Source organism: Mangifera indica, chromosome 19, assembly GCF_011075055.1.
Source record: "Mangifera indica cultivar Alphonso chromosome 19, CATAS_Mindica_2.1, whole genome shotgun sequence".
Lineage (NCBI taxonomy): Eukaryota > Viridiplantae > Streptophyta > Magnoliopsida > Sapindales > Anacardiaceae > Mangifera > Mangifera indica.
In genome coordinates this window covers 12407711-12423291 of record NC_058155.1, presented here as the reverse complement: position 1 = coordinate 12423291, position 15581 = coordinate 12407711, and the positions used below count along the sequence as shown (strand labels likewise).

The 15581-nt window shown below is 32.1% G+C and overlaps 1 protein-coding gene across 1 annotated transcript; it reads left to right on the top strand.

The window, feature by feature from the left end:
- The first annotated feature begins 10229 nt into the window (after nucleotides 1-10229).
- On the top strand, nucleotides 10230-13863 carry LOC123203268 (3-hydroxy-3-methylglutaryl-coenzyme A reductase 1). The gene is made up of 4 exons (XM_044619570.1): nucleotides 10230-11271; nucleotides 11658-11839; nucleotides 12624-12970; nucleotides 13069-13863. The coding sequence occupies exons 1-4, from the start codon at nucleotides 10331-10333 to the stop codon at nucleotides 13309-13311; spliced, it is 1713 nt and encodes a 570-aa protein (XP_044475505.1). The 5' UTR covers nucleotides 10230-10330; the 3' UTR covers nucleotides 13312-13863.
- The last annotated feature ends 1718 nt before the right edge of the window (nucleotides 13864-15581 follow it).

Below are 15581 nucleotides of genomic sequence, written 5' to 3'. Positions count from 1 at the left end.
TACTGTAACTCTTTAACACTTATCTAAACCCTAATTTGTTCTTCTTAATTATTTTTTTCTTTTATTTTATTTTCCATTTTCATTTCCAGCTTCACACGTTACAGATCTACAAAAATTTCTAATGACACAGTCTCTGTCCGTCTTCTGTCTTCATTGTCATTTATTTTTGTACAGCCAAAACCAGTTTTCCCATTTCTCTTCCTCTTTATGGTAAATTGACAAAACACCCATCTGAATTCCAGCCTGTTAATCAATTCAATCTTGATGATTGCTTTACCCATTAATGACTCCTTGATTGGAAGTGATCTGGGTTAGGCTTTTTGCTTTACAAATTTGATTATGTTGTGGAAATTTTCAAGCTGTTGACGGCAACCCATAGTTTCTATGGGAAATGACTATTAAACACTGTAACTATGTCAAAAATATTGGGAGGAAAATTAGTTAATTTATAAGATAAAGACTTTGAACTCAACTTCTTTACATACATTTTCACTTTTCATCTATTAAAAAAATATATATTTTAAAACTTAAAACAATTATAAGAGATCAATCATTGAAACCACACCAACTTAATATAATTTCAATCAAAATCGAAATAAAATCATATGATTTTAATTGAAATAATACAATTCAATCATAATAAAATTATTGATTTTGATTGAATTGTATCATTTTATCGTAAATCCAACTTTAATTTTAATCTTAACGAGTGTTATATAGATTTGAAACCCTTAAATTAAGGGTCATGGTTTAGATTTTTTAAAGGTTTAAATAATAAATTCTATAGTGGTGAGAGAAAATGAATTTGTTTATATTTAAAGGTATAAGTTATATTAATTTTATAATGACAAAATTTTAAGTTGAACGGGAAAAAAAGAATTTGTTTTCATATGAGGGAAAAAGGGTATTAATTTTATAATATTATATATTTACCTTTTGACGAAAATAAGAAAATATTATTTTTAATCTTAATGGGAAAGTGATATTAATTTTATAATATTATATATTTCATAAATTAACGAAAGTACTATTTAACTGTTAAAACTTAAAATTAATATTTAATTTTTCACAAAAATAAGAAAATATTTTTTTTTCATTTTAATTGTGAGGACTTGTGGTTTTGGCATAATTTGAATAAAAAATTATGGTTCCCCTAGGCCTTTTTAATTTTTTGAGTGAAAGACTTATTTTCATCCAAGGTTTAGTCTATTAACAAAATCTTACTCGTTAATTTTGGAAAATTGAAAATCCTATGAGGATATAATTATTATTTAACTGGTAATATTAAATAAAAATTCTTTTTTCTCAGCTTAGTTTTAAAATTTATTAATTTCTTCTAATTTAGTTTTAAAAAATTTTCGTACCCTTTATTAGGGTTTTATTTTTTTTTTCTACCTTTTCTGGTGACCTTTCTCCATCTCCGGTTATCTTCTTTGTTTGAGACCTAATTGCCTTCAATCCAATTCCATTTTTCTGACGCTCTCTATAAAAAACGAGCAACATCAGATTGTTATCTTCGCACAAGATCTATCTCTATATTTGCCACTCTTCGTTTGTTCTGTCTTTATCTTTGGACAATCTTTCGAGATCTAAAACTCTTTTGCATTTATTTCTCTGTCTTGCACAAGGGAGACATAGATTGATCTTGTGTAGAGGAGACATAGATTGATCTTGCGAAAAGACAATAACCAAACATCGCTCGATAGAGAGCTCTAAAGAAAAAAGAATTGGGCTAAAGGCAGCTCTGTGTGATACCCTTAGGCGAATCCCACATCGACAAAGCACGGGAGAGATGCTGGGTCTGTGTGTGCTCTGTCTATGGATCCCACATTGGTTAGTGGTGAGAGAATTGAATTGGTTAAATAGTCTGTGAGCTCCTTAACTGTTAAGACGCGTTTTGGGTTGCAAAGCCCATTAGCAAACCCATGATGGACTGTGTGTCCAAAGTGGACAATATCTTAACAGTGGGCCGGGTTATTGGACCTGGGGTGTTATAAATGGTATCAGAGCAACTCCGCGTGTCCTCTTGAACGATGGTGGGGCAAACCTCAGCGAGGACGCTGAGTCCTATAAGGGGGGGTATATGTGATACCCTTAGGCGAATCCCACATCGACAAAGCACGGGAGAGATGCTGGGTCTGTGTGTGCTCTGTCTATGGATCCCACATTGGTTAGTGGTGAGAGAATTGAATTGGTTAAATAGCCTGTGAGCTCCTTAACTGTTAAGACGCGTTTTGGGTTGCAAAGCCCATTAGCAAACCCATGATGGACTGTGTGTCCAAAGTGGACAATATCTTAACAGTGGGTCGGGTTATTGGACCTGGGGTGTTACACTCTGTCTCGAGCAAAGAATGTTGTCGACAACACAACAGAAAAAGGTTAAAAAAACCCTAATAGAAAGAAAAGGTAAATTTTAAAAGCTAAGTTATAAAAAATTGTTGATTTTTAAAATTAAATTAGAAAAAAAGATAAAAAAATTTTATTTTTAATATTATTAGATAAATAATAATTATAAACTTATTATTAACAGATTTTTTTAATAATAATAACTAATGAATAAATATTTAAATTTTAAAATTAACAAATAACACTTTGTTAATGAAGTAAACCTAGGGCAGAACAAGTTTTATTGGCTTTTTTTTCTTTTTGAGACGAGAAGAAGGATCGAGTAATTGGATGATAAAGATGATGGAGGCATCCATGTATCTGAAAGTCAAGAAAGGGACCCTCATAAATGGATGATGCCACTCCTGGCTGTGACAATGAATCATTATTTTCTTTCATTAAAATGGTGGGTGTGCTTCATCTAAACTATTTCCAGAGATGGGATTCCAAAAGGGCTGCCTCATTTTAAGCTTCACAACACCTGAAATCCTGTTGGCCCAGAATGAATCAACCCCCGACAAGTTTCTTCTTTACTACCCTCTCATTTTATTTGGAAATGCTTTCAGAATTTCTAACCTCTGGCTGGGGCTTGGGTCTGATAGGATCCAAGACACTTGCTTTAGGCTACAATTGGCAATTGCATCATCCTAAACTTAATCCTTAAGGGACCACTTCAACTCAACTGATTTCTAGTGGTTTTGCAATTAGATAAATATAATAATATATTTATAAGTTTAACATATTCGATTTAGATTTTATATCAAAAACCATACTCGTTCAATGTAAAATAGTATCAACTTTTAGTATATGGTTTATGTCGATGAGATTTGTTTTTACTTAATTTTGAGAATCGGACAATATAAGATAAGATAACAATAAGTAAAATTGAAGAAATTTTAGTATGTAAGAAATTTGGGATATTAAATAAATAAAACCAAGAAATAAAAAAAGAAATCAAACACAATATTTTTAACATAGTTCAGTTCAATGATCGAATTATATACATTTATGATATACCCATTAATTGATTTGTGTTGTAAATAATATATTGTAACAAAGTATGTCGAAGATAGTTTGATTTTTGTGTGAAAATGTCTTTATTTTACATAATAAATTATATTCAAATTAGGAGGATTTAGAAATCTTGACTCTAATAAATTTCCATCAATAATATGTCTTTATTTCAATCGAATTAAACTAAAATATTTTTAAAATAAGAAATATTTAATTAGAAAGGCAAAAATATCTTATTGTAGCTGATATAGATATAGAATAATAGTATATATGTAGTCAAATTTCTCTTTTAACGAGTCGAAAGTTATATATATATATATAAACTCTTAAATTTTAATAATTAGTGTAAAGATATGGTTCTAATCCATGGAATGGGACTTGTAACCCTGCAATTAATAAAAAATTATTAGCTTCGGTCTAATTTGGAGCCTATTTGGGACAAAACAAAGTATGTTCTGTCTCTTTCGATTACCATTTTCCTTGCCACACTCGAAAAAAAGAGATTTGTTGTCGGAAAACAATATTTTAATCTCTCAAACTGTTCTACTAAACCTAAGACGAAACTTCAATTTCTTACAGGCTACGTTTGGTCGTTTCTTGGGAGATAATGTACTTTCTATTCAAGCAACTTATTAGATTGAAGCACAAAAAACATCAACTCTAATTTATTCATCAATTCTTTCAAAGGGAATGTTACAGTACAAGATGCTTCACAAGGCAAAAAAGAACACCATGCAAAAATTTAATCTGTAATATAATCGAGTTTAAATAAGAACTAATTATTTTAAATTTATATGATAAACTTGAAATTAATTTTTGACTCATTTGATTAATCATAAATTTATTAGAAAATTCTTAAAAAAAGAAATTATTACAATTAAAAAAAGTTATTAAAAAGGTAAATTTGATGATGATTTGATTTTAAGTTAAAATTATTCTTATTCGATCTCAACTCATTTGAGTCAGATACCGATCCCTTATGTCAGAGTCTTTTTATATTCCTTTGTTATAATCTTGAATATTTCTTTGTGGAATTATGACATCCACCACTACACTCATAACTTTGTTCACTTCACACTAACAATCATGCATTTATTTGTTCTATTTCCATTCAGTTTCGGCATATATTCAAAAATTGATGCACCCAACCCAAACAAGAAGTTATCCGATGCTTTTTGTTTTCTTTTGTGACCTTGCCTAGTGGAACCTGATCACTCTTATATTCTTATGAGAATGAAACTGAGCACCAAACTAATAAACTACCAGGACACTAGGGAAGTAGACAAGTCAAGCTCCTTGCAGCTCGGCTCATGTCAAACCTAACTCGGGAAGTAGACACGTTTGACTCTGAGTTTAGTTTGATATTACTAGAAGAGTGAATATTATTATTATAGGATGAACAATATAAATAATATTATTGAATGGATAATTGAATTGATATTGAACTGAACTGAAACCCCTATTCAAAATTCACATATTCGCACCGAGCTAGATGGGTTCAGATCCACCCTCAAAAATAAATAAACCACCTTTAATGGATTAATTAAAGAACAGTTCTAAATTAGTTTGTGCTAGTGATACAGCTTCGTTGCCTTGCAACATTCCAAGCCACTCCAACATTCCTCATCCATGGGGCTGATTATTGGGCCAACTGGGTTTATCCCAAGGGCCCCAGCAAATTACATAACCACAACCTTCTATAGTTTCACTTTCACAAGTGCAATTAGAACATTTTTGGTGCCATGGACAAATGGTTGGAGGAGTTGTAGCTGCTGTTAATAAAAGTCATATTTCAGCACACAAGGGGAAGACAGGAAGCCAGATTATTCTTTGTGAAGAAGGTATGGTTATCCCATGGAAATATGAGATAAAAATAAAATGTGATTCATCAAATTGTTTAACTATTAAGATTTTATCTTCTCACCTTTAAGGGTAGTTTGAGTATCAACGGAGCATGGGTTCAAATCATTTCAGCGACACATCAAAATTAAAATTTTAGTTTATCTATATTTGCGAGATTGATCATTAATCTAGGTTTTATCTATTTGATGTAGTTGGTTCATCTTAATGGATTTTATCTATTTAATGTAGTTAATTCACCCTTTGATATACTTTTTATGTTTTTTTGTAAAGAAAAATCTTACCTCACAACAATTGGGTTCTCTACCTATTGTATGGACGATGTAGTTTTAGAGGAGTAGCTCGACGACCTACAATGCCATAAACCATCCAGCTCCTTTTACACATGTTTGTATATACTTTGTGTTTCTAAAAGGCTTAAATCCCACATCAGACATGTAGTGTTCTTGTGATTTATAAACATTCTTCCTTCATAGGTTTGTAAAGAGTTAATCAAAGGGGTTAGTTAATTAGGCGAAAAACTTGATTCATGTGTAAATCACTGGATTCCCCTTTCCCACGATTTTTCAGGTCAAAGCTCCTGCCCGGTTCGCACCTCCTGTTTGAGATTTGCCAGCAGCACAGAGTCTTCCTTTCTCTAATCTCATCTCCAAACCTTGACTTGCCACTACAATCTCTGTATAAATGAAAATTGATCTCTCAAGGAGCAGTCTTCATCTTAATGTCAATTCAACACACTTTTTTTGCAATTAGATGATCACTGTTTCTGGTCAAATTTTAGGTTCCATTAAGAAAACTACAAACTTAATCGTGTCATAAAATGAAAGCCGGTGAAGTAAATAGTATAAATATGAAAGAGATAATTTATATTATTAGTGAAATAAATAGTATTATTAGATAAACAAATAAATTATTTTAAATCGAATTATCAAATTGAAGCTACCGATCAATTTATTTATACCAAGCTAATTTGGCCAATGGACTATTTCCCACTAAAGTTTTAGTTCAATTTCAAAATTATACCCATAATAGATAAAAAAATCAAACACTTACCTATAAGTTAAAAGTCATTAAAATTTTAGTTAGAGGTAAAGATAAAATTATTATTTTATCCATAAATTCTAAAACTTCAAAATTTATATTATTTTCCCTCTAGGTTTAAAAAATTAACACTTCACCTCATTCTTTAAATTTGAAAAGTTTAAATTTCACCTCTAGGGTTTATTTCCCCTCTTTGGCTATCACCATTTCGGTTGACGGCTGGTGCTTTTCACTTATTTTCCATATCCAACTATGAAGGATGGCCACCCACAATGACGAAGGACGACAAAACATCATCCTTCATTGTTTGAAAGAAACGACGACAAAGTGTTATCCTTTATCGTGTTGTCTAGACAATGAAAGATGATGTTTCATCATTGTGTCTGAATGAAGCATCATCCTTCATTGCTTTTTCTTGATCTGGACGATGAAGGGTTGCTCTTTATTGGAGAAGACCATCGCTTTTTCTCGATCACCAACGAAATTCCCTAAGCTATCAAAGATGAAACCTAGAAAAAGGAAAAAAAAATGATCTTTTCAAAGTTTAATCATAGAAAAAAGTTGTTAGTTTTATAAAAAGCAAAATGATATAAATTTTTACGGCTTTAGAGTTTAAGAGTAAAATGACGATTTTATCCTTGTATCTAACTGAAAATTTTAACAGCAATTAGCTTATGAATGGGTCTTTCTGTTTTTCATTTGTCGTAGGTGTGCTTTTAAGATTAAATTAAAACTTGGATGGGAAGTTGTCCTTTTCCCTGTTAAATTTTTAATAGTAATAATAATAATTACTACAAGGAGTCAGTGGGACTTTTGATCGTTCCCTTGAGTTAGTATTTTAGAAATTAGATCAGATATTATTTTGGTAGAAGGATGGTTCAATCTAACTGATAGTTAAATTGTTTATCCAGTTATTGGACTAGTTAATTATGTTAAAATAATATTCAAAATAATTTTATATAATTTATTATTAAATATATTATCTAAAGTATTTTATCATCAAAATAAATTTAATTTGGTGATACACAAAATATAAATGTTCACAAATTCTAACAATGAATTTAAAATTTTTTTTTTTTTTAAGTTAACCAAGTCAAATTCAATTTTTTTATCTAATTTAACTATTTAAATCACCATATCTAATTTGATCTAATTTCAAATATAATTTTCAAACTGATCATAATTATTATTTTTATTGGCAATTGACAATCTAATCATATCGAACCGTTGCTCTGATGACACAATTTTCAGGGTACTATGTCACCTACTACTATGGACTCCAACCAATAGGTCTGGATACAAGTTGGATTTACCAATTTTAGTGGTTACTTAACTAGGTTTATTATTGATTTTTAATATTCAAAATTAGGGTATTCTAAGGCAGCTGAATGTTCTAAACAAACAAAGGTTCCCCCATGGTGCTGCAAGGAGCCTTCTCTTAGGCTTAAGTAACACTCACAAGTACAGGTGTACTTGAACCAAGTTTAGAACGGTTCAATTTTAGCTTAAATTCAAGATATTTAGTTCAAGTTTCACTTATACAAATTAATAAATAAAAGAAAAATTATTGATAAAAAATAATAAAATTATATATATATATTTTAAGTATATAAAATAAATATATAAATAATATATCATAATTTAATGAAATAATATATGATATATTTAATTATATATATTTATACACAATATTGTTTAAAAAATAAATTAAATATATTATTTTATATAAAAATAAAATTATATATATATAAATAAATTATTTTAATTAATATATATAAATTAAAATAATAATTAATGATTAGATAATAAGATTGGAAAGGGAGAGGGAGAAAATTCAAAAACAGAATAATTGAGTTAGGTTACATACCAATAATTAAAAGCCAGGTGTTCCAAAATGGAGTGATGCTTGACTGTCCAAGGGTCCCTCACTCACGTGTGAGCGGAAGGGCGGCCTAAGTGTTAAATGACAAAAATCGGAGGCATTCAAGGTTAGAAACAAGAATAAGCAGCAGCGGCAGTAAGTCAAAAAAACATGGCCAAACGACTATTTCCCACCCAAGGTTTGATGTTTTTTCAAATATTCTCCTTTTAACTATGGAAATATCAAATACCCACCTATAACCAATTAAATTTAACAGAATCCTAACATCTAAAAATTTTATCTTTTTTTGCCCTCCTAAACTTTAAAAACTAAAAATTTTCCCTAGACTAAGTTTTAAAAAATGACATTTCACCCTAGGGTTTTGTTTTGAAATCTCCGACGATATCTTCAGCTTCATTGCCGACGACCTCTCCTTTCCGAAGTATCATCTCCTTCTAGCGATCTCTTTCCTCCCATTTGGAGGCCCAATCGATATCGAAGACACCTTGGGAGATGAAGAACTTCATCGGGGAAGACGAAAACGAAGAACTTCATCTCCCAAGGTATCTTCGTCACCGATCTGGCCTCCAAATGAGAGGAAAAATATCACCGAAAGGAGAGAATGCTTCGGGAGGGAGAGACCGTCGACAATAGAGTCGAAGATGTCGCTGGAGATTTCAAAACGAAACCTTAGGGTGAAACTACCATTTTTTAAAACTTAGGCTGGGGAAAAATTTTAGTTTTCAAAGTTTAGGGGGGCAAAAATAGATTATATTTTAGTTTATTTTTTAATATTATAGAGAGAATAATGATTTTACCCTTACCACCGTAAATTTTAACTGTTCATAGATGAGTGTTTGGTATTTTTATAGTTAAAGGGAAGATATTTGTGCAAACATCAAACCTTGGGTGGGAAACAGTCATTTGGCCAAAAAACATTTATGGGAATTTTATTATTATTAAATTGTAAATTCATTTGTTACATTATCTGAATATCATAGAATTATCTCAAGTAGTTTGCTTATGCAAGAATAAATTTGATTATAAGTTAATTTGAGTTAGCTTGAATTTGAATTTTTATGTTGAGATCCCTAGTAAATAATCTCATCAATAGAATAAAGGTTAAAAGACAATTTTTTTATCTAAAATTTAACTCAATTTTAAAAATATATTTATAATAAATAAAAAATTTAAACATTATAATTTTTAGTTAAATATACGAGTAATATTATTATTTTATTTCAAAACTATAAAATTTTAAAAACTTATATTATTTCATATTTTTAATTTAAAAAACTAATAATTTCTTTTATGATTAAGCTTTAAAAAATTTATTTTTCCCCTCTTGTTAGATTTTATCTTTGATGACTTAGAAAATTCAATTGTTAATAAAGAAGAAACGACAATATTCTCTAATGAAAGATAATGTTCCATCGTCCTTCATGACCAATTTTAAAAAATAAGTGAAAAATATCGATCATAATGGTGATGATCAGAAAAAGAAAATAAACCTTAAAGATGAAGTCTAAACTATTAAAACTTTGAGAATAGGGGATAAAGTGTTAGTTTTAAAATTTGAAGTGAAAATTATATATATTTATAAGATTTTAGAGTTTAAAAAAAATAACGATTTTATCTTGATTCTAACTAAGAATTTTGATAATAAATTAAAATTTAAGTTAAAAATAATAATTTAATTTAAAATAAACAATATTATTAATAAAACAAACATTATTAACAGAAAAAGATTTAAGCTAAAATCAAATTTAACTACTACACTGAAACTCTAGATTTAATTTGTCTGGAAGCGATTCAAATATCAATTCGTACGAACTGAATTCGATTGACTACATCCATCTGAAGGGATTAGTTAGTATTAATGCCTATTGAAAAGGTAATGCCCATCAAGGTAATTGTCAATTTCATGGCAACCAAACAAAAAAAGGAACATTTCAAGGATGTGCGTTAAGCCCAATCCATACACAGCCTTAACAAACATTGTGTGGGTTTCACACGTGTGACAACAGTGCCAGCTCTGCCAACTATAAAACCCTTCACTGTCCTTCCCTCTTGGCTCAACCCCATAGGCTCCATCCAAACAGAGATAATTATATTTTTTCTTGTTTCCTTCGTTAATTTCTACGACTGTTTCCGGCCGCAGCATCGGGAATGGATGTACGCCGGCGGTCACCTAAACCACCACGTGTTGTTGGAGGAAGCAATCGTCATGATAACGTAACTGAGAAACGGTCGCCGTCTCCTGCGCCTAAAGCGTCGGACGCGTTGCCGCTTCCTCTCTACCTGACAAACGCCATTTTCTTCACGCTCTTCTTTTCCGTTGCGTATTACCTGTTGCACCGATGGCGTGACAAGATCCGAAACTCAACTCCGCTTCACGTGGTCACGCTTTCCGAAATCGCTGCCATTGTGTCGCTCATCGCTTCGTTCATATACTTACTCGGATTTTTCGGCATTGACTTCGTACAGTCGTTCATCTCACGCGCTTCTAATGACGCTTGGGATCTGGACGAAGAAACTGAAACAATAATTAGTTGCCATCCAGCCTCTTCCCCCATCACGATTGCCAAATTAGTCAAACCCGAGCCGATAATTACGACTTTGTCCTCCATTGAGGACGAGGAAATTGTTAAGGCCGTTTTGGACGGTACGATTCCGTCATACTCACTTGAATCAAAGATTGGGGACTGTAAACGGGCAGCTGAGATTCGACGCGAGGCGCTTCAGAGAATGACTGGTAGATCATTACAAGGATTACCGTTGGATGGATTTGATTACCAGTCCATTTTAGGTCAGTGTTGTGAAATGCCAGTGGGATATGTGCAGATTCCAGTTGGAATCGCTGGACCGTTATTGCTTGATGGATTTGAACACACTGTACCCATGGCGACGACTGAAGGGTGTTTGGTTGCGAGTACTAATAGAGGGTGTAAGGCAATCTATGCGTCTGGTGGGGCCACCAGTGTGCTTTTGAGAGATGGGATGACGAGGGCGCCGGTTGTGAGATTTGGGAGTGCTAAGAGATCTGCCGAATTGAAGCTATTCTTGGAGGATCCTAACAATTTTGAAACTTTGTCCGTCGTTTTTAACAGGTCAGCCTTTTGGTTACTTTTGTCTTTGTTGATTTTGATTTGCGTTGTTCTTGATTTGGAACTTTCAGACGTTGATTGTAATTTACAGACCAACATTTTAATCAATGATGTAGTTTTAGGTTGCTGAAGATATTCATAGGCTTCTTCTTTTGATAATATGAACAGATAGAAATTAAAATTTAAACAAAAATGGAAAAGAGGACTATTAATGCTTTGAAAGCAAAATTACAATTATGGTTGCAAGTTTAAAAGGTTTAAAGAGAATGGTAAATTGATATTTTTTGATAATACTCAGTGGACTTTTGGTTCAGTAGATCCGGAACAAGAATCAGTTTGTTGGATCAAGGAAATGAATGTTGGCTTAAAGGTTTTTCACTTGTCTGCAGGTCGAGTAGATTTGCAAGGCTCCAACATATTAAATGCTCTATGGCTGGGAAGAATCTTTATGTTAGATTTAGTTGTGGCACAGGTGATGCAATGGGAATGAACATGGTTTCTAAAGGAGTTCAGAATGTCCTTGAATTTCTTCAAAATGATTTTCCTGATATGGAGGTTATTGGTATATCTGGTTAGTCTTTTGTCATCTACTCTTAAGTTGAAGTTTATTTTAACTTTAGTAGTTACTGAAATGTGGTTGTCTTTTAGTTACCTTGGATGCTGTAGCACTTTTGAATTTGGTGTTGCAGTTTTTCATTATTGTTTGTGCCTATTCTCTAACCATCTGTGAAATCATTTCTTTAGGAAATATGCGGTCATTTGTGTATCTTAATTCTCCTTTATTATGAAATTGGTTTCTATCCTCATGTCATCTTGATATGACTTCATCTCCTGCATAAGTAAATAATTGAATTTAACTTCCACAGCTATCATTTTACTGCATCTTATACTTCATTGTCTGAGTTGTTTTCTGATTGTAGTTTAAACTATTTTTAATTTGAAAATATTACTAATATTAATTTGTTGTCATTATTTCAGAGAAGTCATTCTTATTAATGCTGATTTATTATGCTCATATGCTGTAGGTGTTATTGTAATTCTCAGTTTTTATATCTAAACATAAATATCACTGTCATCTTCTAATATTGCGATTGATATTGGAATTAAATTTTTAATTGGCTACATCTCTACTTTTTTGTGTTTATAATATTGGCATAGCTCACCATTTCTGCTTTTTTATCTTCCATCTCTTCATTATATTGTTTTTCAGTCATTTTCCATGTTCTGGGACCATTTCTCTCTTTTTTTTTGTAAACTATTTTTTTTTGGTTTTGGCTACATGTTATTTACTATCAACATGATATGGTAATAAAATTTTGATTTCATGATGCTTCCATGTTATTTCAACTTGCCAGGAAACTTTTGTTCAGACAAGAAACCTGCTGCTGTAAATTGGATTGAAGGACGTGGCAAATCAATTGTTTGTGAGGCAACAATCAGGGAAGAGGTGGTGAAAGAGGTTTTAAAAACTAATGTAGCTACTCTGGTAGAGCTCAACATGCTAAAGAACCTTGCTGGCTCTGCTGTTGCTGGTGCTCTTGGTGGGTTTAATGCCCATGCTGCCAACATTGTCTCTGCAATCTTTATAGCAACTGGCCAGGATCCAGCACAAAATGTTGAGAGTTCTCATTGTATTACCATGATGGAAGCTGTCAATGACGGTAAGGATCTGCATATCTCTGTGACAATGCCATCTATCGAGGTAAATGAACTTATGTTTAATTTCTATGCCAAGATTATTGTTATTATTATTTTTATTTTGCTTGCTTAATAGATAATATGTATCTTTGTGTATATCAGGTTGGTACAGTTGGAGGGGGAACTCAACTTGCATCTCAGTCTGCTTGCCTGAATTTGCTTGGTGTGAAAGGTGCGAGCAAAGAATCTCCTGGATCAAACTCGAGGCTCTTGGCCAGGATTGTTGCTGGTGCAGTTCTTGCAGGGGAGCTCTCTCTGATGTCTGCCATTGCAGCTGGTCAACTCGTCAAGAGTCACATGAAATACAACAGATCAAACAAAGATGTATGCAAAGCTGCATCATAAATGGCGATGTGGATGCATCATTTTAAAATGCAGTAGAAATAAACATTGAATGAAGATGAAGATAAAGAAAAAGGGTAGGAAAGGATGAAAGCAAGACAATGACAGATGTTTGGCGCCAATATGGAACTGTGAACAGATTCTTTAATAGCTGTAAAGTTGGACTATCTTATGAAGTGAGGAAATAGTAATATAACGTGGCCAGCCATGTGGTGTTTCTTCCTTGTCACCAATTGTGTTGCTTTGGGTCAGATGGCATGTTCTCTACAACCTGGAATAGTAAGGCCCCTCCGACCCTAAATATTTGGTATGTGTTGTGTCCAAGTAGGGAAGTTTTTATGGTAGTAGGTGTTAACATGGGACACCGTCTGTCTTTATCTTTTGTCACTTTTTATACAGGATTGTGACCTGCCCCAGACACCGGTTTGATCTGATTTGTTTTGGGTAACGCAATCTAATCATTGGCTTGTAATTATTCTTCAGTTGTGTTGTGTGATATTGTTCTGAATTTCTTGTTAATCATTAATTCCAGTTATTTCCATTAAGTTATTCAAATATTAGTGTTTTGCATTATGTTCCCATATTCTTCTGTGTATAAAAAGGTGTAGTTTATGAAAACACTAGGGGTGGATTTGGTTTGGATGAATCGAGTTTGAGCTAAAGAAATTTTAGTTTGAATTTGGTTCGTTGTCTGGAGTCAATTTGATGAAGACTCTTTGTCTTCAATCATCAGGCTTCGTCGTCAGTTGGGACTTTGTCTGTTATCAGACGTTGTCGGCCGTGGCAAAGAGAGGAAAATTGAGAAGCTATGAGCATTGTCGGAGACGGAGAAAAGAAAACCTTAGGAATTTGAAGAGAAAAATGTTACTTTTTAAAGTTGAGATTGAGGTAAAATATTAATTTTTAAAATTTGGAGGAATAAATGAAATAAAATTATGTTTTTTTAATATTATTAGTAAAATGACAATTTTACTTTTAATCTTAATAAAAATTTTTAACAAAAGTTAGTTCATAAATAAATGTTTTAAGTTTCTGAAATTTTATAAGTATGTATTAGGAGTAGACTAAACCTTGGGTTGGAATAAGTCTTTTGACCATTAGAGAGTCATCGGGCGAAACTAATGAATTACAAGATACAAAGTGAAATACAAAGGTGAGATTAGGGTTTAATGACAAAAGAAATGGAGGGTAAATATCCTTTAATTTTCTTAGACTCGATTAATTAGACCCTTGAATTATTCAAATGCGAATTCGAAATTAGGACTAACGAAAAGAGTTTCAATTAAAGATTGAGAGACTTTTTTAACACAGACAATTAAATTACTCTATACTTGAGTTTGAATTAATACAGATTAAATGGAAACTTAAATTATTGACCATTTTAAATCGATTATTATAATTCAAAACCCCTTAGAATCCTGACATCTCTTCCCCAGCCTCCTAGTCACCAATAATAAATTTCCCCCAACAAAATAGCAGGATTTTGGCCACGGTTCATGAACTGATTGTTTCAGTTCAAAACTGTTAGTTTATAGTTTAAAAAAATAAGAATCCTAAACTGGAACTGTTACAGAACGGTTTGTAATCGGTTCAGAACTGATGATTCGGGTTCATGACCTCGATTTGAAACTGACATTAAACCGTCAATTCTAATAAATGATTCTGATTTATTTTTTAAATTATTAATTATAATAATTAAAAATAAAAAAATTTAGACTTAATTTTTTAATTAAACTTCTTACGTATCTTCTTGAGAAAAAGATTGAATTTAAGAAAAAAAGTTTGAAAGATTGAGAGAATAAGAAATGAGAATAAATAAGAGAGTTTAAGAAATTGAGTGAGAGAGTTGAGAGATTGAGAGAATATTTATAGGAGAAATTTTGACAAATTAAAAAAAAAGAGGGTGGGGAAACGAAATTGTACAATTATGCAGGGGACGTCCCCTGCAAAAACTAAAAATGCAGTGTCTGTCCCTGATTTTGCAGGGAACCAAACGGTCCCCTGCATTTGGTTTTATTCAATTTTGAAAAATAAAAAAAATTTTAAAAAAATTTAATACCGCCGGTTCACAAGGCCTTGAACAGGAGGTTTAACCGCCGGTTTATGAACCGGCGGTTCAACTGTTTAAAAATATAAAAACCGGAACCAAACCTTCAAATTTTTGTTTTAGTTCCGGTTCATTCCGGTTTCGGTTCTGCCGGTTTCCGTCCGGTTCAAGAACCAAAGCGGCCCGTGACCAGGTCAGGACCATATTTGGCAATTGGATCATAAAA

Coding starts and splice junctions, on each gene's coding strand:
- LOC123203268 (XM_044619570.1), top strand. CDS start 10,331: ATGGATGTACGCCGGCGGTCACCTAAACCACCACGTGTTGTTGGAGGA. Junction 11,840..12,623: donor GGAGGTTATTGGTATATCTG/GTTAGTCTTTTG, acceptor TCAACTTGCCAG/GAAACTTTTGTTCAGACAAG. Junction 12,971..13,068: donor TGACAATGCCATCTATCGAG/GTAAATGAACTT, acceptor TGTGTATATCAG/GTTGGTACAGTTGGAGGGGG.